This window comes from Dunckerocampus dactyliophorus, chromosome 16 (assembly GCF_027744805.1).
Source record: "Dunckerocampus dactyliophorus isolate RoL2022-P2 chromosome 16, RoL_Ddac_1.1, whole genome shotgun sequence".
In the NCBI taxonomy this organism is placed as follows: domain Eukaryota; kingdom Metazoa; phylum Chordata; class Actinopteri; order Syngnathiformes; family Syngnathidae; genus Dunckerocampus; species Dunckerocampus dactyliophorus.
Genome location: NC_072834.1, coordinates 18079634 through 18102258, shown reverse-complemented (window position 1 = coordinate 18102258; position 22625 = coordinate 18079634). Strand labels below are relative to the sequence as shown.

At 39.8% G+C, this 22625-nt stretch overlaps 2 protein-coding genes across 4 annotated transcripts in view; one reads left to right on the top strand and one right to left on the bottom strand.

Moving 5' to 3' along the window:
• Positions 1–3005: 3005 nt before the first annotated feature.
• LOC129169029 (gap junction beta-1 protein-like) lies at positions 3006–7256 on the bottom strand. 3 transcript variants are annotated; one of them, XM_054754961.1, is made up of 2 exons: positions 7151–7256; positions 3006–5690 (listed from the first exon to the last, which is right to left on the bottom strand). In XM_054754961.1, the coding sequence occupies exon 2, from the start codon at positions 5674–5676 to the stop codon at positions 4951–4953; it is 726 nt and encodes a 241-aa protein (XP_054610936.1). In that variant the 5' UTR covers positions 5677–5690; positions 7151–7256; the 3' UTR covers positions 3006–4950. The 3 variants fall into 3 exon arrangements, with proteins under 3 accessions (XP_054610936.1, XP_054610934.1, XP_054610935.1); XM_054754959.1 differs by lacking the exon at positions 7151–7256 and adding an exon at positions 6873–7085; XM_054754960.1 differs by lacking the exon at positions 7151–7256 and adding an exon at positions 6034–6155.
• A 1143-nt stretch (positions 7257–8399) lies between these two features.
• Positions 8400–22625, top strand: part of LOC129168653 (oligophrenin-1-like) — a 47126-nt gene continuing 32900 nt past the window's right edge. Inside the window, exons 1-4 of the mRNA XM_054754145.1 lie at positions 8400–9067; positions 10840–10935; positions 19623–19684; positions 20040–20111. Coding sequence (XP_054610120.1) covers positions 8914–9067; positions 10840–10935; positions 19623–19684; positions 20040–20111 — 384 coding nt within the window. The 5' untranslated portion in view covers positions 8400–8913. The remainder of the gene's footprint in view (positions 9068–10839; positions 10936–19622; positions 19685–20039; positions 20112–22625) is intronic.

The window sequence follows — 22625 nt, the reverse complement described above, 5'->3', positions numbered from 1 at the left end:
GCAGCGGGAGCAAAACTGAGTTCGGTTGTACTTAATTGAAGTATTTTAGAATGTACTCATGTTATCAATCCTCATCCACAAATCCATCAAAGTCCTCATCTTCTGTATTCGACACAAAAAAAGCCGTCTTCTTTTCCGTTCGCTACTAGTCTGTTAACTTGTCAGTGTTATTCAGCTCCGAAGCAAAGAAGGAAACTTCTCCTGTTGCTTCTGCCAACTTTATTTCTTGAACGCGGCCACCAGACAGCAGCTCAGAACACACACACATCTCTCAGCATCGTCTCTCCTTCCTGCTTGCCCACAAGGCAAAGGTTAAACAAGCCCCACTACATAGCTGTCCAGCCAATGCCTGTAACAAGTGACACCGTTTATTTCCTGGTGTGAGACAATGTTCACAATGTGTGTCAATACTGTAATGCCGCTTGTTGTGGGGAAGGAGAGACTCACGTCGCCGATGCACTTTAATGGCTTTATTAACAGCGGAGAACACTGCAGGACTTTACATCCACGCCAACATAAACACACTTCCCAACTCTCTCCAAACTCACAGCTAGCACTGAGCCTAGCTCTCCTGCTCGGGACGCCCACCGTCACTTCCCGTCACTTCCTGATGAACTAAAGCTGTAAAAAGTAAAATATTAAAAACAAGCATAAGACATTACTAGCACAGCTTTGTTCTGTGGGTCGTGGATATATTCTATCAGTTATTATTAAGCCTCTAGCTTCCTTTTAGTAAGTAAAAACCTTGGCTATGATTGCACTACATTGTCATGTAGACCTACAAAGTACACTTGGGAGAATAAGAGGTGAATAAATGTATTGCAACTGATGTGAAACTGATGAGGGGTAGGATTAAATAAGCTTTGCTTTTTCCTACTCCTTTTTGGACTTGCAAAATTGTGAATTGTACTATGTGATGTGCTACTGTTTGACTCATGAATGAATTAAAACCATGAACCATGAACCATGATAATAACAAGCCTAGTAGTGCTGTACAACTTTTATCCGTAGTCCGCAGTGCCCTCTACTGGTCAACATTATTATTATTATTTTTTCCCCTTTTTTTTCCCTTTTTTTTCCTCTACTGGTCAACATTCAAGCTGGATGCCAACCTGTCTATAGAGGCCACCTGTCTATAGTGGCCACTTTTGCAGACTCCCTCTGGCCGCTATAGACAAGTTTGACTGTGTATATATATATATATATATATACAGTATATTTCCCTTGACTTGTTATTTTTTGAAAGATTTAATTTATTTTTAGTTTAGTTAAATGGGTATAATTTAAAATACATGAATTTGCTGATATGTTGATAACTTCCATGTTCTTATTTTATATTGTTATTTTATTGCATTCAAACTCCTATATGTATATACTGTGTATGGTTTTTCGGCACTACTTTGTGCTATAGCTGATGTAATGTGAATTACTACTGTGTTGGATCAATAAAGTTCTTATCTTAGCCGTTTCAAAAATCAAATACATTGTGTTTGGTGCTTAACTGTTTCCCAAGTATATTAGTGCGTGTGTGAATGTATAAACGAGAGGCATTAACTTACATTTATCTGTAGAAAAACGTTTTATGAAGTACATTTCCTTGTATTCATTGCAGCCCAGCCTTGGTGACGACGCTGACGCTCAGCTCAGCGAAGTTGCATTTACTTACCGTATTTTGACAGCAGAGTTTCCTGTTTCCCAGTGTGCTTTGCTGTACTGTTGTGGTAAATAGCCGCTAAGTTACATGTTTAGAGCTCACATATGTTCTGTGGGTGATGTAGAATAAGCAGGCCTAGTAACTTTTTATAATTTTAATCACCAGCTCTGCCGGGTTGCATCATACAGCTACAACTTAGCCTTTTTCACTTCTTCCTCACTCACTCACCGTCTTCCTCTCCTGTTTGTCCCATTCGCGGTGTCACAGTGCCCTCTCCTGGTCAAGCACGTAGCAGTATAAATATGGAGTTACTACAAGGCGTAGCATAATGTATCTGCAAACACAACAACATAGTTGTCGGTTATTCTGCATTATTCGTTTACAGTGTCTTGTCTGTTGTTATCTACCTATTACGTTCCTGTGTGATGTTTTTTTAAGTCTCTTTTTTTAAAAAAAAACATTGTGAGTAAGACTAGTGTGTGGAATGGTAACCCCCCCCGTGATTTCCAAGGAGCTTGAAAGTTAATTGTGAGCTTTTTGTAACTCTGCTTGTATAAATTTTGTTACCTTATTGTCAAAGACTTGTAAGAAGCACAGTATTAACTTAATGATGCAGTAAGTTCAGCAGTGTTGCAAAATTGTGAACTTGGCGCTAGGAACTCTGTATCGACATTTATTGCAATAAAAACCACGACTACGGATCGGTGGTCATATCCCTAATATATACAGTACGTACTGTATGTGTGTGTTTGTACTGTATGTATAAATACAGTATATGTATTAGCAATTGATGCGCTACAAAGAGGGGGTAGGATTAAATAAGATCTCTTCTTTTATGAAACCATAAACTATTGTCGGGGGTATTGCTCCGGTGGTCTGGCTTACAGTGGCTGGTGGGGTCCGGCGGCTTGTCTGCTGCTGGTCTCGCCTGCTCGGTTCTGGTGCTCAGCCTTCCCGCGGCTTCGGGGCGAGGTACTCCCTATCCGGGGATTTTCTGCAACGCGAGTGACGGCTGGCGCGGTGTGGTGGGTTGCCTTGCTGCTCGCCCTTTAGCCCGCCCGCTTGCTCATTTGCTTGCTTTCCCCCTCAACTGCTCCTTTGTCTGCCTTGCTGGTGTCGTCCTGCCGTTGGGGTGGATGGGCCTGGGGTTTCCTTGCTCCCTAGTGGTCCGCATTCTCTGCGGCTTGGGATCTGGGTTGTGGGTCTAGGACCCCAGGGTCCCCTACTCCGCTACGCCTCGCGTCCCCTGCACTGGGTGTTGCGACAGGCTTCCAGGTGTCGAGGGAATGACCACAGTGTGTGTGTGTGTGTGTGTGTATATGAATAAGGACACAAAAACCTGACAGGATATCATTGTTTTATTGAGTGGGCTCTAATATGAAGTGTAATTGCATCTTGTAAAATAATTTTCAGTGGAAGTCCTGATTGATGTGCTGTTTGCAAAGTACATACACAATTTCTGCTACACAGATAATATTGACCATTGAAAGCCAATAAAAACAGTTGCCTTTTATGTCCGCCCCATCACACGTGTTAATAAGTGTTGGAAGCGCCCTGAACGCCTTCTGTTTTGCTTCTATCACACACCAGCTGCAACGTGAGAAGCTAGCCTATAGCTATGGCACCAAATGACTCCACATAAATAAAACCTTATTAAGTTAATTATGTATTGATATCTAAAAACCAAGTGGAGTCCAAGCATCATGATTGTTATCACTGACATATATCCAATCCAATCCACTTCATTTATCAGCACATTTTATAAACACTGTTTCCAAAGTGCTGCACAGACTAGTAAAACCATAAATAATAAGTAAAAGTACAAATTACTATAGTATAAACTAAAAGATCAAATAAAAACAAAGACACTTAGAACAGTAAAATATTTGAAACAAGAAGTAAAAGCAATAAAAGCAATAAATACAAGAAGTAGGTGATAAAACACACACGACTCACACGAGTTAAAATCCCGAGAATAAAAGTGGGTTTTAAGACGAGACTTAAAGCTTTCAATTGTGGGGGCCGTTTTTATATGAAGGGGGAGAGTGTTCCACAGCTTTGGGCCAACTACAGAAAAGGCCTGGTCTCTCATGGTCTTAAGTCTCATCTTGGGCACCACCAGTTGGAGCTGGCTTCGGACCTAAATGTGTGCGCTAGAGAGTAAATTTGGATGAGGTCCGAGATGTACTGAATGGCCAGTCCATTCAACGCCTTAAAAACAAACACTAAAATCTTAAAATCAATTCTAAAAAGCACAGGCAACCAGTGCAGCAACGCTGGAATTGGGGTGATGTCCTCCCTCTTTTTGGTTCTTGTTAAAGAGTTCTTGCAGAGTTCTGGACTAACTGTAAGAGAGAGTAATTTGTGGCTTATTCCAGAGTAAAGCGCATTACAGTAGTGCAGACATGATGAAATAAATTGCTCGAAAAGATTAAAATGATTTAATTTGGTAGAAAAGCCGAAGATGATAAAAACAGGATTTTACAATGGCGTTGATTTGTTTATTAATTATTATTATGTACAGTATTTTGGTGAGTGCAAGGTTTTATTTGCCACAATTGTAACGGAGATTGAATGTTGCCGAAAATAAGCAAGTTTTGAGTTCACCTCAACTTTAAATTTTGATTCCCTTGTCAGGTTTTTAGTCAGCAGGTTCGGAGAATGTGTCAGATTCTCCTCGTTCTCTTGTCGTGTTCTTCTTCTCTTCACACCTCTTACTGAGGCTGGTCTTTCTTTGGAATGAGTTCTCAAAAAACAACCAAAAGTCAAACAAAAAGCAAATGCACAATGAGAAATGAAGCTTTGATGCTTGACATCTGTCTGATAATGTTGGTTCAACTTTTGAAGTCTTCAATTTCAGAGGCGTTTTTCTGAAAATGTTGGTTAAACTCTGAATAGTACAACTTCAGAAGACATTCAGAAAATCAGTTTTAATAGCAGATCCTAACCTTGATTCATAGCCTTGTCTCAGCACCATGAATTGCATTCTTGCTGAGTTGGGAATCTTTTCCCCTCCAATGATTCCATATGTACTTATTTATTAAGTGTAATGAGGCATGCCGCACAGTTTAAAGAAATTCACATACACTAGATCCTGTCAGCAGGATATTATTATTAATATGATTAATCACATTTCGTGACAAGAACCCTCTCTGGATGCCAACACAGACATACAAAACCATTAGTTCAGTGTATTTCTGATGGATATAAGAAATGGCTTTAAGTATGTCATTGGAAAAGGTGAGTTATATTGATAGCTGCAGACAAATGGTTTTATGCAACACTATAAATTGGATTTATTTCCCTAGTATGAGCTTATGTTGGAGCCAGGAGCCCATAGTTGAGTCTCCAGCATTGTTCAGGTGCTTGCTGCAGGCCTTCCCGACCAGGAAGACGACCTCTGCAATGTTGAGGAGGATGCAAACGCCCGACACAGCCAGCATGAACACGGTGAAGACGGTTTTCTCAGTGGGTCTGGACACAAAACAGTCCACTGTGTTGGGGCATGGGTACGAGTCACATTTGACCAGGCGGATCATCTTGTAACCAGGGTAGATCATGTAGAAGATGTACATGAATGTCACCTCAAATGTGACCCTGAAGAGCAGGCTAATGACATACGTCCACCAGAGGGCGCCTGTGATTTTCATCCTTTGGGTCTTAATCTGCTCCAGGTCTTTGGGGCTGGTCTTCCCTGACAGCTTGTAGAGACTCTTGTCCACATGGCGCCGATGGGCCACATGCATGGCCACCAGAAGCGCCGGGGCGGAGACCAGGATGAGCTGCAGGGCCCACAGGCGGATGTGGGAGATGGGGAAGAAGTGGTCATAGCAGACACTGTTGCAGCCGGGTTGCTGGGTGTTGCAGGTAAAGCCTGACTTCTCATCCCCCCACACGCTCTCTGCTGCCACCACCAGGACCAGGATGCGGAAAATGAAAAGCACTGAGAGCCAGATGCGACCGATTCCTGTGGAGTGTCTGTTGACGCCGCTGATGACAGTATAAAATGAGGCCCAGTTCATTTTTTGTTCCGGGTCTGAAAGAGACACAATAATGCAGTTTCCGTCACAGAGTTGAGTTCCTCCTCCTGTGCCAAACAGCCCGTTCCATTCATGCTGTTGTCTTCTGATTTAGCGTGCCGCTTTTGTATATATTTGTATGCCTTAACAGCTTCAAACAACCTGAAAATGGAAATCAAGTTAAAACATATCACAAATTTTGTTAACTAACTAACTTCACTAATGGTAGCAGAACATTTGAATCGCACTTGAACTGTGCTATTATGAGCAATGTGGGTTGTGCTCAAAGACACCACATAATTTAAGTTGAATTCACGTTTTGAGTGGATTTCATACTTAAATGCACAAAATTGTACTTACGCATAAGAGTTACAACGTGAGCGATAAGACTATCGATTTTCTTTGTCTATCTGTTCATTTAGACCACACCTACTGTACAAGCATAATTAAGATGTTTTGATGCTCGGAATTTTGAGTTTCCTTAATGCACCGCGGTTGCTGTGGTGAGAATCAGGAAGTGTCGTTCTGACGATGAACAGACGAGGGAGTGTCCGTGAGTAGGAGATACATGTTTGGTTTTGGAATCGCACTGCTGTTGATGTGTTGATGTCAGAATAAAAAATTATAAAAGATAGGAAAAGAGTCTGTGTGACTCTGTGGCACTCAACACTGTGCTGCCGTCTGCTGTCCTAACAGAGGTGTTAGCTTGCCAAAATGCGCATGCCTTAATTACGCTAAAAATGTGAACCTAATTAATCAAATAAATTTGTTAACGCATTATTTTTGACAGCCTTAATTTTCTATTATTAAAAAATACCCCAAAACGCAAACTCTTCAGCTCACAAACCTTTTTCACATATTGCTTACTCGCAGCAGTTGAATTACAAACAAAAACGCCTTCCTTTTAACATTCGCTTTGTATTTTTTTAATTAAATATGAAATTACAATGCTAATTATTTCCATTCTAAAATTATAACATAACATAAAGGAACATAAGATAACATACCATAACAAAATACAATTTAACAATAAATTACAATAAAATAACATAACGCGACATAAGAAGTTATGCTTGTGTGTCTCCAAGAATAAAAAGTCAATTTAAGATCACTAAATCTAACCACTGCAGAACCAAAATCCAACTTTCAAAATCTCCAAAATATTTATATGGTATAAAGTATGAATATAGAGTGGTTACCAGGCTCAGCAGGAGGCGTAAGAGGCATATGAGGCAGTGAGGAGCACACTATTGACCCGCTGGCTTGGCATGGATGACTGACTGCAGAGACGAAGGGGGCATCTTTGCCCTCCTCTGTATTTGGCAGACCTTGCTCCGTGTGTCATGTGACATGCTCCTGCCAGTCGCCATAATGTGGCCTACAAAGTGGGCATCTGCATGCAAAGTACCTCGTACTTTATGTGAATATCAGCCTGATGTTAACTAAACATTAAAAGCAGGAAGTAAAATATCCTTACCTTCAGGTGAGGCTTACAAAAAATAAAATCCAGACATATTTATGTTGATTTTGTTAACAAACGTCTGCCACCAGTCAGCAGCAGGACTTTGCATCGCTAATGGTATCGCACACAGTTGCCACAGCCCTGCACTGAGAGGTCATATGCTTGGCTGCATGCACTAGTTTGCATACAATAGCTCCATTTAACCAGGCCAAACAAACAACTACACAGTTCAGTTCAAATGTTTTAATTTCAGCCCAATGGAGGAATCTGTGTAGGGGGGCTGCAGTCTGCTCTCTTGGCTTGACTGTGCCTTGTCCAGAGAGGAAGTGGAGGCAGTGTAGAATGGAATAAAACAGCAAATGATACACAAAATCAAGGTGCAATACAACAGTTTATTGTTATGATCATTTGCTGCTAATGAGTGTTTCTTCCAGGGTTTAACATCCAGTTCATTGCTTCCTGGTTAAATATTTTACATTATCTGACCATCATTAGATTCCCCCCCTCCTCCGTGAATGCACTTGAAAGTGATGGTAAATAACTTAAGATTTATGAATTTAGTCTCTGGGGTCTAAATAAATAAAATTTGTGTCTTTACAAAGATAATAGTCAATCCTATTAATTTTACACAAATAGTTGGTTGTTGAACTGTACTGCATTCAATCTGAAGATGTTTCTAATATTGTTGTTGCTTATATAGACACCAACAGTGAATATTATCTTCACGATAAATGATTCAATACTTCTGCTCAGTCTGAAGGAGGACATCTAGAGGTCAATATGGGTTTCACTAGTATCATAGGCTCATTTTATTATTTTCCCTTTCTCGAATTCTCGAATGAATAACGGTGCGAAATTACGAAATGCAAGTAATCAAGATTCCGACAGGATGTAATATTTGCACTATACAATGTTTAGTTATGATTGTATTAGATACTTGTAACTTTTACTTTTTATATTTTATTTTGAAATGTCTTCAGTTTTTATTTTTAAAAAAGCCGTTTCCTGTTTTAGTCAAGCGGTGTTTCCGGTTGGTTGGTGTACTAAGTGAACCCTTCTGTGCCTGTGTTGAATGGTGACAAAACAGACAAAAATGTATTTCGTCATACAGATAGTTATTTTGAAATGGAATTTTGTTCCTGAAAGTGTCGAAATAGATGCTGCTCGTGTTAATCGGTGGCTTAATGCCACATCCGGGTGGTAGCGTCCCCTTTAAGAACCTCATGGGTGTGTAAAAAATGTTTTTTTTGTGTGTGGTGCTCGGCCTCCCCTGTTCGCGTTCCATTTCGCATTGTGGTAGGCTACTTGACAGTTTATGTGACGTTACAATACAAATGACATGTCACAGTGAAATTTCCAGCTTCTTTTATGTTATGTTTACAAGTTAAAATGCCTTTGATTTTTTAAATTGTAAATCAGGAAAGAGAGCGCAAAATACGATTCGTGACAATGAGAAACATTTCGGAATGGGACGTGTCCAAAAGAATACTAGCCGCTCTTGCTGGTAGCTACATCACAACACTGGAAAAGTGGCAAAGCCGACAAAGACTCGATAATTAACAGTCGAATAAGCTTGCCAATAACGGAAAAGGGAGTGATTCCACACCATCCATTTGCTTTCGTTTTTCTCGGCTTGATAACTGACCAGCGGCCATTGCAGGAGACTCCCACAGGCAACATGGTTGTCCAAGCTGAGCGGCAATGAGCGGCATGCAACAGTAAACCATCAGCGACTGTGTGGTAAACAAACTCGGCGTGTCTCTTTTTTTGTCCTAAAGATGGGGCATCCTCCCCTGGAGTTCAGTGACTGCTATTCGGACAGTCCTGACTTCAGAGAGACGCTCAAATGTTATGAACTGGAGCTGGAGAGAACTAGTAAATTTCTCAAGGAGTTGATAAAAGACGGCAACAGTGTGATCAATGCAATAAAAGGTAAGCTTGGATGCACCTTATCCTCTGTTTTTTTAATGCATATTTCATGCTGCTAAAGTGTGTGCAGGATGTGTGGGCTGTGAGTGAGGGACTTTTCGGGAGGCGTAGTGCTCGGTAAACACCTATAATACCTAAAGTACACATGTTGCTCCCCCACTGTCTGCTGGAGTGGACCAAGTGCAGGTTACAGTTTGGACCAAAGCAGCAAACTTACAGTTGGTGGGTACATATGCGTGAGGGTGGCACCCCTGAGGCCACACTTGGTTTTGTATGACTCGCTAAGATCCAATTCTGCTGCCCTGGCAAGCAAGCACTGTGATTGTTACACACATAGTTGGGGTCTTATGTGCACTTCTTGGCATAACTGAATGTCTTATTGTTGATGCACCAACACAAGTCATGTTATACACGTCCCAGGCTGCAGATGCATGCATTTATGCTTACTATGCATGCTTTTCCTGCAGTAAGTAAAAAAAAAAAAAGCAGGTAAAACAAATGGTTAAAGGTTGGAAGATTCAAGGGATGATTTCAAATATGCCACTGGATGTCAGCCTGTGTCAGCCAAGTACCTGAAGCCAAAATGTCTTACGATATTGATTTAGCAGACTTCCGTTTGTTTAGATAATGAAAGCCAGACATACTGTTGCTGGGATAATGTACTGACCACATACTGGCTGCTGCTGTGACTTTCCTAACAGTGGAGAAATACAATAGCAATGTGGAGCGAAAGGGGCACAAAGGCCAAGTTTATTACATCCAAACCATTATCTGTGATTCATAGTAATGCATACAAACGCCGTGAATTCAAGATTCAAGATTCAAGAGAGTTTTATTGTCATGTGCATAGTAAAACAGCAGTTATACCATGCAATGAAAATCTTATTCTGTTCATTCTCCCAAGAAAAGAAAGAAAACAAATGAAAGAATCAGAACATAAGAAACATAAACACATAAACATAAATATCAATAAATTAAGCAACAACAGAAGAGACATTAATACAAGTAAATAATACAAATAAATAAATAAATAAAGTGCTATGAGTGTGTGCGTGTGTTGCGTGCGGCGTGTGCGAGTGCTTCGTTGAGGAGCCTGATGGCCTGTGGGTAAAAGCTGTTTGCCAGCCTTGTGGTCCTGGACTTCAAACTCCTGTAGCGTCTGCCTGACGGTAGGAGTGTGAATAATGAGTGTTGTGGATGTGTGCTGTCCTTGATGAGGTTGTGTGTTCTGCGTAGGACTCTAGATTTATAAATGTCTTGCAGTGAGGGGAGGGCTGCCCCAACAATGTTCTGTGAGGTCTTGATCACCCGCTGGAGTGCCTTCCTATCACGTGTTGTACAGTTACCGTACCAAACAGTGATGGAGGCGGTAAGGACACTTTCGATAGTGCATCTGTAGAAGCAACTCAGGATTGTGGTGGGCATGCCAAATTTCCTCAGTCTTCTCAGGAAGTACAGTCTCCTTTGGGACTTCTTCATAATTTGTTGGGTGTTGTGAGACCAAGTGAGGTCCTCGCTGATGTGTGTGCCAAGGAACTTGAAGGTTTTCACCCTCTCCACCTCAGTCTCATCAATAAACAGGGGTCTGAATGCTCCATCTGTCATTTTTCTGATCCCGCTCAACCTCTCCAGCAAGTTGTGCAGATACTTACAGCAAAGTTTAATGATGACAGCTGAGATCATTGTAATGATTAGCAAATCGAAAGCATTTACTAATGTTGCTGACAAGTTAAATTACATTCCGTTGTGTCTGAAGTCTCGGTGTGCTTTCATAGGTTATTCTCTGGCTGTGCAGAAGTTGTCCCAAACTCTCAGCGTGTTCCAGTTTGACTTCATCGGCGACTCCCTGACCGACGATGAGATTAACATCGGTAGGTGGGAAGCGCAAGGTCATGATGGTGACAAAACACGTGAACTGAGTCTGTAGAAATATACACCACGATTCGGGGGGTGCCAAGATACAGAAAATTTACGGTTTGGTTCGACACTTTAGTGTTACCGTTCGATATGTTTTTTGATAGAAAAAAGAGAAATTGCCGTGCCCTTTTTTGTAATTTATTGAAATTTCCAACATTTGTTTAAACTCAGTTTATTAATTAAATGATTAAATGAAATGTATGTAGTGTAACTATACCTGCCTCATTTCTGCTGTGCATACTTCAAAGTTAGAACCATATAAAACAAAAACCTTGTAAAAAAAATATAAATATATAAATAATTCACAATTAAATTCAACATGGAAACAAAGATAAATACACGTAATTCATCAGTAGTTGTGTTCATAGGTTCAATAGACTCTCAATCAAACTATATAGGATTCATTATTTCCACTCTTCATGTACATATCCAGTTTGCTATTAAATATTGCAATTAGAAAATAAAGAAAAACAATTATACCAGCCTAAGTCAAGGCAGCACTTTAAAAACTAAAGCCATAAGAAGATTTTTTTCAATTCACTATAAATTAATAGCAACAATAACAAGTGTAGAAAAACACATTTCCTTAATGGAGTTCAGGGTGCACACGGCGTCATAAAACACTTTTTTTTTTTTTTTAAAGGTTTTACTTGGAACGAGCTGCTACAAATGCAATGCCGACCTTTACTGTATGTCAGAGATGTCAAAGTGCACCGCTTCTCCTCATTAGGGTTGCGGGGGTATGCTGGAGCCTATCTCAGCTGACTTCGGGCGAGAGGCGGGGTACACCCTGGACTGGTCGCCAGCCAATCGCAGAGCACATATAGACAAACAACCATTCACACTCACATTCATACCTATGGACAATTTAGAGTCACCAATTAAACTCACATGCATGTTTTTGGAATGGGGGAGGAAACCGGAGTACCCTCAGAAAACCCACGCACGCACGGGGAGAACATGCAAACTCCACACAGAAATGCCCCAGGGGAGAATCGAACCGAGGTCTTCCCAATCTCTGTGTGGCCAACGTGCTAACCACTAGACCACCGTGCGGCATTAAAAATACAATTAAACAACAAAAATATAAAAAGCATTATTTTTTATGAGAATAAAGATGAAACATTATGAGAATAAAGTTATAATATTAAGTGGAAAATAGATGTAATATTATGAGAAACAAGAATAAGTTGCAATTTCAGGAAAATTATGTTGTGTAAAAATTATAATGTTACAGTAATAAAGTCAGAATACTGTACTGTGAGAATAATTTTGAATATAATATTGCAAGATAAAAGGAACGAGAAGAAAGTTGATATATTTGTAATAAATAAATAAATAAATCACAAAAAAAAACAAGCAAAATGTGTAATACAAAAGGAAAAAGTTCATACAAGGGGTGTTCCAGTACAACTTTTTCACTTCCGATCCAAAACCGATATTGCAGCCTTGAATATCGTCCGATAGCCATATTGATCTGATATCAACATAAATCATACGTACGTTTATTATTTATTTTGTCGTGTGTACTATTAGAAAAGCACAAATCATATATATTTTTATGACTCATTTTGTAGTGTGTAATGTTAGAAAAGGCTTGATCAATTGATATTACTCATACAGAGAACAATAGTCAGCAACAGTAGGTGCTTACTACGCTACTTACATTATTTTTATATACTGTATATATACTGTATATATATATATAGTGTGCGTGCGTGTCTGTATGTATGTATAGATATACACTCCTGGTCAAAATCTTAAGACCAGTAGAAAAATTGCTAGAATTTGCATTTTGCACATTTGGATCCTAATCAGGTTTTAAGTAGAGCTACAATATGCAAAAGCAAGAAGGGGGGAGTGAGACAAAAAAACATTTGGAACTTATAATTAAAAAAAAAAAAAAAAGAAATAGTTTATCACCTGATCAAAAGACCACAGGATATAAAAGCCAAAATCTGCTGAAAATGGTCATTTTCTGTCAGGCATTCACACTGTCATGCCCTCCTGATGACTAAAGCTAAGAGGCTTTCTCTTTTTGAAAGTGGTCGGATTGTCGAGCTGCATAAGCAAGGCCTCTCGCAGCGTACCATTGCTACTGAGGTTGGGTGCAGTAAACCAGTCATTCTACATTTTTTTAAAGATCCTGAGCATTGTGAAACAAAAAAGTCATGTGGTAGACACAAAAAAAATCACACCTGCGCTGAGCCGGAGGATCCGATTGGCTGTCCATCAAGACACAGGGCGGTCTTCCACCCAAATGAAGGCCCTTACTGGTGCTGACTGCAGCGCAATAACCACCAGACGGCATCTGCGGGAAAAGGGTTTAAAAAACAAAAAACAAATTAAAAGACCTCATCTCCTTCAACACCACAAAACTGCCCGTTTAGACTTTGCCGGGGAGCATCAAACATGGGACATTGAAAGGTGGAAAAAATTTTATTTATGCAAATTCTAGCAATTTTTCAACTGGTTTTAAGATTTTGATCACGAGTGTTTATATATGTACAGTATATAAATACATATACATATATATATATTTATATACATATATATCTATATCTATATATACAGTATATATATATATCTATCTATATATATATATATATATATATATATATATATATAGATAGATAGATAGATAGATAGATATACACATACAGACCCTTTCCAAAAAATTAGAATGTCATGGAAAAGTTGTTTAATTTCCATAATTCCATTCAAAAAGTTAAACTTTCATAGATTATAGATTCAGGGCCCACAATTTAAACAATTTCAAGTATTTATTTGTTTATTTTTACATAATTTGGGCTTCCAGCTCATTAAACCCACGAGAACAGGAATTCAAAAAATTTGAATACTGTGAAGAAATCAGCCCAAATTTTGCAGGGCATGAATGTTTTAAACTGAGTGTCACACACTAATCATCTACTAAACTCAAATCACCTGCACATGCTTCACCAGGTGTCATTAAATTGCTTCAGTTTGGTTCAATTGTCTCAGTTGGGTTCAATATGGGGAAGACTGCAGACATGACAACTGGCCAGAAGACCATTATTGATACCCTCCATAGGATGGGTAAGCCACAAAAGTTCATAGCTAAGGAGGCTGGTTGTTCACAGAGTGCTGTGTCCAAGCATATCAATGGAAAGTCTAGAGGAAGGGCAAAATGTGGCAAGAGAAGATGCACCAGCAAAAGAGATGACCGTGGGCTTCAGCGGATTATCAAACAGGGAAGATTCAAGAATCTGGCAGAGATCCAGAAAGAGTGGACTGAGGCGGGAGTCACAGCTTCAAAAACCACCACATTCAGACGCATCCGGGAGATGGGCTACAACTGTCTTCCTCGGGTCAAGCCACTTCTGATCCTGAGCCAACGTAGGAAGCGTCTCCACTGGGGCAAGGAGAAGAAGGACTGGACTGTTGGCCAGTGGTCCAAGGTCCTCTTTTCCGATGAAAGTAAAGTGTGCCTTTCATTTGGGAATCAAGGTCCAAGGGTTTGGAGGAAGACGGGTGAGGAACAGAACCCAAGCTGCCTGAGGTCCAGTGTGAAATATCCACAGTCCGTCATGATTTGGGGTGCAATGTCCAGTGCAGGTGTTGGTAAACTCTGCTTTCTTAAATCCAAGGTCACCGCAACAGTCTACCAGAATGTTTTAGAGGACTTCATGATTCCTTCTGCTGAGGATCTGTATGGAGATGCAGATTTCATCTTCCAGCAGGACCTGGCCCCTGCCCATACCGCCAGAAGCACCAAAACCTGGTTTGATGCCCATGCCATCACAGTGCTTGACTGGCCAGCCAACTCACCGGACCTAAACCCCATTGAGAATCTATGGGGTATTCTCAAGAGGAAAATGAGGGGCACCAGACCCAACAACAAAGAAGAGCTGACAGCGAGCATCAAGGAAATCTGGGCTTCTGCTTCAATGCCACGTCGCATCGAGGCAGTGATTAAGGCAAAGGACATATCGTTTTGAAAGTACCATATTTTGATTGATTTGATGTGATCCTAATTTCTTTCTTTTTTTTCCTGCAAAAACTGAGAAGTAAATGGTGATTTCTTCACAGTATTCAAATTTTTTGAATTCCTGTTTTCGTGGGTTTTATGAGCTGGAAGCCCAAATTATGTAAAAATAAACAAATAAACACTTGAAATCGTTTAAATTGTGGGCCCTGAATCTATAATCTATGGAAGTTTAACTTTTTGAATGGAATTATGGAAATTAAACAACTTTTCCATGACATTCAAATTTTTTGGAAAGGGTCTGTATACATATGTGTGTGTATTAGGGATTGGTGGCTGCCGATTTGCTGTATTTATGAAGATAGAATAATATTGTCTTTCGCCACAAAATCGGGACGATCCGGTTGAAAACCAACACCAACATGCAGACGTGTCCACAGTGTACCGTGGTGAAGTTAGTTTCACGTTGGACATTGGATATTCAGCTCCGTAGCTGCAGTGGTAGTTTCCTCTCACTGTGCCCGTACTGCTATGTTATGGACTGTGCGTGCGCGACTCAGGCTGGATGAGTATACCGTATTTTCACTGTGTTGTGTTTTATTGCTTTAATGTAAGGACCTTTTTACAATGCCCACTGACGACATGCAGGTTCTGAGTGAAAAAAGACGAGAGGCATGTTTAAGCCCCGGTCACACCGCCCGAACTTTGCTGTAGCATCCCTGGAGCGGTGAAAAAAATTAATCACCGCTCGTAACCGCGCACCACGTTTTAACACGTTTTAAGGCAACGCTGTATACGCTCGGCCACCGCTGATGGTCCCTCCTACCGCTCCGAAGTTTTGAGCTGCACAAAATATTGCCAGCGGTGAGGAGCAGGCAATTTTCCGCTACGGCTAAGTTCATCACCGCTCCAACAACGCCCAGTTAAAGTTTGGCGCTGCTAGACGGAAGTTCGTGGACGCTTGGGTCCGCTACGCCAACACAGAAATCTTGAACGCTGGACCACTGCTGCTTCGCCAGCTTTGCCCGGGCGGTGATTAAACGTTGCACAAACTTAGTTGGAGCGGCTGTAAGCGTTTTACGTGCGGACACGGGATTGCTGGAACGGTGTCAGGCGTTGAAGCAGCGATGAAGCAGCGATCCATTGCAGTGATGAACTTTGGTTTGCCGTTGGTATGGACGTGTCAGAGGCGGAGCATAATATTGCTATAAATATGGGGACAAATGGACCAGGAGCCCATTTGGAATAGCCGTTCAGTGCAGACCTCAGTTATATCAAATTTGCTCAAAGTTACAGTAAAACTGTACTACCATGGATGCTGAGAGACTTGCTATGATTGGTGCACTAGTCCAGCAGCTGAATCAGAACCTCCTCAGATTGCAACAAGCTGTTGACAGAAGGAGAAGAGAGAGAAGATAGAAGAGACAAGAGTTGTGTGGGTCAGACAGTTATTGTGTTTGCAGAGACACACTAGAGGGCACTGTGGGACTGCGAATGAAGATCCACGAGCCTTCCAGCAAGTCATGAGGATGCCACCAGCCCGCATGCGCAGAACGCTGCTCTGTCGACGATCTCGTCACCGATAAACCAACGTTTGCAACCGTTAAACCAACACTAAAGCAACGGCGGCTTCCGCGGTACACCGCTAGGACAACGCCCGTGTTTTCTATTTTTTTTCCCATTTTGTGCGCGGTTACGAGCGGTGATGATTTTTTTCACCGCTCCAGGTACGCTACAGCAAAGTTCGGGCGGTGTGACCGGGGCTTTATTCTTGCACCCGCCACCCGTATAAACCGTCAATTGCCATTCTCAACACACAACACATTCCAGCCTTCAAAATAAGAGCGCTCTTTGTCACATTTGTCCTTCAAAATAAGAACGCTCTTTGTCTAATTGTGTAAACAAAATAAGAGTGTCATTAAAACATCTTACATTAATAACACGATTGGAATGACATCTGTGACGCCATCTTCCTTAATCACAAGCACGGGCATTACAGTTCTTATTTTGTAGCAATATGTGCTGAGGCTGACGTCACATTAATAGAATACTGCCTGTTTCACTATGCATATGACAATAAAACTCTTGAATGAATCTTGAATTAGAAAAGTTAGCTAAGCTACATCCGTTTCTCACTTACTGGACAAAATGGGCCAGTGCTGTATTGCATGATAAATGTAAGGATTTTTGCATTTTATTCACTAACTCAAATAGCACACACTCTATGCTGGTAAAATAAGTGGAAACCGGTTTCACAGGGCCCTAAGAGAGTTTGTTAAAAAAATGTCATATATTCTAAATCACACCACATTGATCTATAGGCATGTGAAATGATTAGTCCTGCCCTAAAAGTATTTTGCACGCCCATTTTTTCCAATTTGATCTTTTATTGGATGGACTTTTATTGGATTAGGGACCTGATTCACAGTGGTTTGTTACAAAAGCCAAACAATATTGTTGATCATGCTGTGTAATAAAAAGTCAATTAAGCAATACTTTGGTTGCATTATTTTTAATGCTTTGAAGAGCTATTTTCATAACCATATTCAATTCCACAAATTCATGTTTGTAAGAAAAACATTTTATTATTTAAACAAACAAACAAACAAAAAAAGATCGCTATTTTGGTTTGGTTTGGTTTAATTTTATTTGAACATGCATGCAGGTTAGAATGGAATACATCTCATAAACCATTTCATAGTTGCACATGCCCAAAAGGAGTAGGAAGAAGCAAACTTATTTAATCCTACCCCCCATTCGTTCCACATCTTGTGCAGTACATATTATTCACTTCCTGCATTCCATATAATTTTATTCCATATAATAATCAGTGTAATAATAAATAAATAAATAATAAAAAATAAAAACAAGCATGACAGAACAATAAATACAATAATCAAAACTCTTATATTTATTATATTTAGCAAACATCAACTGCTTGTATTGTTTTTTTAACTTGCTCATCTTGGTACATAATGTTTGAGATCCTTGCTTAATCCGTTCCATAATTGAATTCCGCATACTGAAATGCTGTGGGTTTTCAGCGGTGTTCTCGCATATAAGTTTAATTTTCCTCTAAGATCATAATTTCTCCTCTCTTACAGAGGAATACTGAAGTTTGGGTGGGTAACAAGTTATTGTTAACTTTATGCATTATTTTAGCAGTTTGAAAATTTACTAGTCAGAAAATTGTAGTAACTGATTTTAAAAATAAAGGTTTTATATGTTCTCTATACGTGGCATTATGAATTATCCTCACCGATCATTTTTGCAGTACATTGAGTGGAGTGGAGTTGCGTACGCACATTTGGACAGCAGGTGAAGCACAAATTGTGTGAATGTGTGCGGACGCCACCTTTTTTAGGTCTGAATATTTTTATCTGCACGCACATTTCTGGTTTTTGGCGTACGCAGACTTTTAGTCAGATTTCTACTCACAGTTTTATAGATGAGGCAACCGGACACTCGGCCCGGCAATGAGATACTCAAATGATACTCAAAGATGCTTTATAATTTCGATACATTAAAGTGTGCCTCCTCTGTATGGATAGAAAATTGTTATATAGTCAAAACTCAGTTTTTAATGCCCCGGTTTTCATATGATTCAGTTTTCATTGAAAACTTTTCTGTACATTAATCCGCCTAACAGAGTAGTCCAATAAATTAAATTTATTTTTTATTTATGATGATTTCTCTATAAACTGTATTTTTTTGTTGATATTTTTGGGTGTCTAGAATGGTTTAAATGGTTTTAAATTATTTCCTACGGGGAAAAATGCCTCAGTTTTCATACGTTTTGCTTTTCATCAGACATTTTGCAACAAATTAATGACAAAAACAGAGGTTCCACTGTATTAAAAAAAATACCACCAAAAAAAAATTCTCAAACAAAAATGTTTAAAGACTGGCACGAGAATGATTCCTTGTGTTTGTTGTTTGCTTGTTATTTTCGGGGAAAATATGTCCTCTAAACTCGCAAGAACTTGGGAATTTGAACCGCCATTGTGCATGATGTCCCTAATTATACGAGACGTGAACTTGGCTAGCATCAAAGGATTAACTCTGTGAATACGTTTTGTGTTGTCTTTGGCTTTTTGCGACTTTTTCGCAGCACTAATGAAAATGCCTCTCAGGGATTACGTTTCATCACTTTAAAAAAAAAAAAAAAAGAAGAAACAGGACGGCCATGACATGAAAACAGGACTTGTCCTGATAAAACAGGATGTTTGGTCACCCTGTTGTATGTATACACACCTTATTGTTGAATTATTTTATCCATAATTTCGATAGTACAGATGAAAAATGCAGTTTTGCGTACCTGCAGCCACAACAGGTGCAGCTGATTGCTTTCATCTGTCGGGATGGGAACTGACTGATATCATGTGACGTCTACATCTGGGTTACAGTATCATTTTGATTTAGTGCGCACCAAACCGAGATCACTGTATGGAACAATTCGACACAGATACATTTATTGTTGCACACCTAACCACGATATTTCACGCTCTTGTGCAGTCTAATAATATCCAGTGCAAGAGTGTGCCTTTACAAATAGAATTCTCAGTTTAGTTTGATAACCCTCAGAGATTTAACTATGCATGTTTTTAATGAATCTTTCAAAGTGCTTTTCCCACGTTTCAGTGTTAACTCTCCTCTGTGATCTTACCCCCTCAGCTCAGTCCTTCCAGGAGTTTGCGGGACTGTTGCAGGAAGCAGAGCATGACAGGATGATGCTGGTGGGCTATTGACTTCCTCCATGCGCACTTCCTATATGAGCTTCATGAGATATTTGGAAAAGCACATCATTGCACATTTTCCTCAGACATGTTTCCTGGCTCTTTTCTGAGATGCAGAGTGCACTCATCATGCGTCATGTTATGGTATTTTTTGATGGGTTGCAACTAGAGGCAGATCCTGTTCGACTGGGCTGTCCGGGAGTGGTCAACCTGATGATGTGTGTTAAACAGTGCTGAAAGAAATGCAGCTGAATTGTTTGTACTCCTATTTCAACAACCTGATTGAGGAACGCTGCCTTTCTTTTTATGTTTTGAATGTAATAGTAATATAACCTATTTTTCTTTGTATGTTTAGGTTCAGAATGCTTCAGATCTACTCATCAAACCTCTGGAGAAGTTCAGAAAGGAGCAAATAGGATTAACAAAAGTGAGATCAGCTGTGTCATATTGGACTGCAAGTCTAACGCTTGCACAGCATACAGTGCTTTCCTGACAGTCAACAGGATGTCATGAGCGGCTTCCTCATTATTTCTTATGAAGATGTGTGTGCAACATGAGGAACAAGACTGACATATTTTATTTCCTCATTTAACATTTCAAGTGTGAAGACATTCTACTCACACTACAGGGCAGGAGCCATTTTGTACCACAGCTTAATATATTCTAAAAATAAAATAAATAATTACATATTCCACTAATAACTATTGTCGGAGCTCAAAAATGCTCATGAAAGTGGGAAATGCAGAAAGAATTGCCCCATAAGAGAAAACTATAGCTTAATCGTTTCCTCATACCACTTCATCTAAATGCTCCGACTGTATCAGTGCCCAGTTATTCTATAAAGACCATCAAGCCTGCTCTGTTGCATGAAAATAAAACAGAAATAGACTGTGTGAGTAGAAAAAATAAAAAGGGAGCACACGTGCGACAACGTTTTTCAACCCTTTCATTCGCGTTTTGCTCCTGACATAAGTCCATACAAAGTGAATCAAATAGAATAACATTTTGGCGCATCTGTATGTACTGTAAATCTACAAGTCTCCTACAACTTTTCTTGGTTCACATCGGCAACTTGCGTTGACGCACGATGACATCTCAGCCGTACAAGCTCCACTCGCTGGTGTACGTAGCTAACAAGCTATTTTATCAGTTGGATACTGTAACGTTGCATGGAAGATTACTGCTCTCTGTGACGTACTATACTGCTTTCCCACTCACGCCAAAACCACATTTTTTTCTGTTTGTATGCTTTGTAACGCCGCTCTGAATTATATTAAAAATTAATAACACAAATACTTGACTTTAAATATATGGATGTTTAAAGCCTTTAAAAACAGCAAAAAACATATACACCATGGACAATTTTGCCAAATTGACAATTCACAAATAAAGAACAAGAAAATAATAACATTCTAAAAGCGTCTCTATAGGCAACCATGATTAGTTAGCTGTTGGTAGCAGTTTTTAAGGATTCCATGCTTTATTTGATATCACGAATAGATGGTCACATATGTACAAGAACTCCCATCATTCTGTAAATTATCATTTTGATGATGGTTATCTATTTAGTTTCTAAAGCCAACATGGTACACACATATAGGCAAATAACATGACAATGGAATGTCTGGAGTTGACTAGAATTGTTAGAAAAATGAGAAAGTCACTATATTTATAAATTGTATTATTATTATAACTATTATTATATATACAGTGTGTATATATATATTGGAATATATTACCTGACATGGTTGTGGTAGGTTGGATTGATATCAACGCCGTTCTTCTTGTGCGGTGTGATAAGTGGCCATTAGTAATGAAATTATATGAGACGTGATGTCAGTAATGTTATGTGGCTGTATGTGTAGCTTAGTACATGTGTACAGGATGTAGTATGCCAGGGTATGTACAATACATTCATATTTGTGGACCGCAGTCCAAGGGGGATTTATTTTGGGTTCCACAAAGATGATGTTGAGCAAAAGAACACGACATGCAATGTGAGTATGAAAACTGTCATAACCACCCAAAGCACATTATGTAAATGGAGCATTGTTGATGCTTTTTTTTTTTAGGCGGAATAGGTGCGTCCCATTACGTGCATTATATTTCATTGACCAGTTATTGACCAACTGTGTGCCAGTTGGTCAATAAATCAACGAAAATAAGTTAATTTACAAATCCTGCAATTATTTTCAGATGGCAAAGATATATAGTGGTCTGGGATTTATCATGCATTTATCATTATCAAAGTCAAACTGCCCAATTTATTGTGCTATTGATTTGAGGTCATATCGCCCAGCTCTACTTTTATGTTAGGGCTAATCATTTGACATGGTTATAGATTAGTTTTTCAATGAGTTGATACCTGAAATGTCTAGATGGCCAGTGGGGTGGCCGGTGAGTGACCAAGGGTGGCCACGGCCACCATTTGCCACCACGTAGCTTCGCCGCTGCGTGCGAGCTCCCTGCACAATGACACAGCAGTCCGGGCACAGTGAGGGGAAACTAACTAGCTACGGAGCCGAATGTCCAACATGAAACTAACTTCACCATAGTACACGATCCTGAAGGTCGGATCGGGTCATCCCTACTTTAAAGCAAATACTTCCAGAAATAAACCGGTGTTCTAGCAAAGCGATGCAGTCTAATAGCAAATATGGACCACCTCTGTCAACTGGCTACTGGGAAGCAACTTGAAAGGATTGCTATCGCGTTTATAAATTAACGTTCATATGCTGCACCCTCATAGAAAAACAGCACAGAGAAATGATTGACACATACAATCATGGATACATTCACATATTCATGCAGACTGACCTGGTGTAAGAACACAGGCAGTTAGAAGCACTATTTATATTTGCTCAGTACATGCAATATGTCTGATGCGGATATAAGCTTTCACCACTGTTTGATTGCCTTGTTTTCAACTATTTCATGTCTT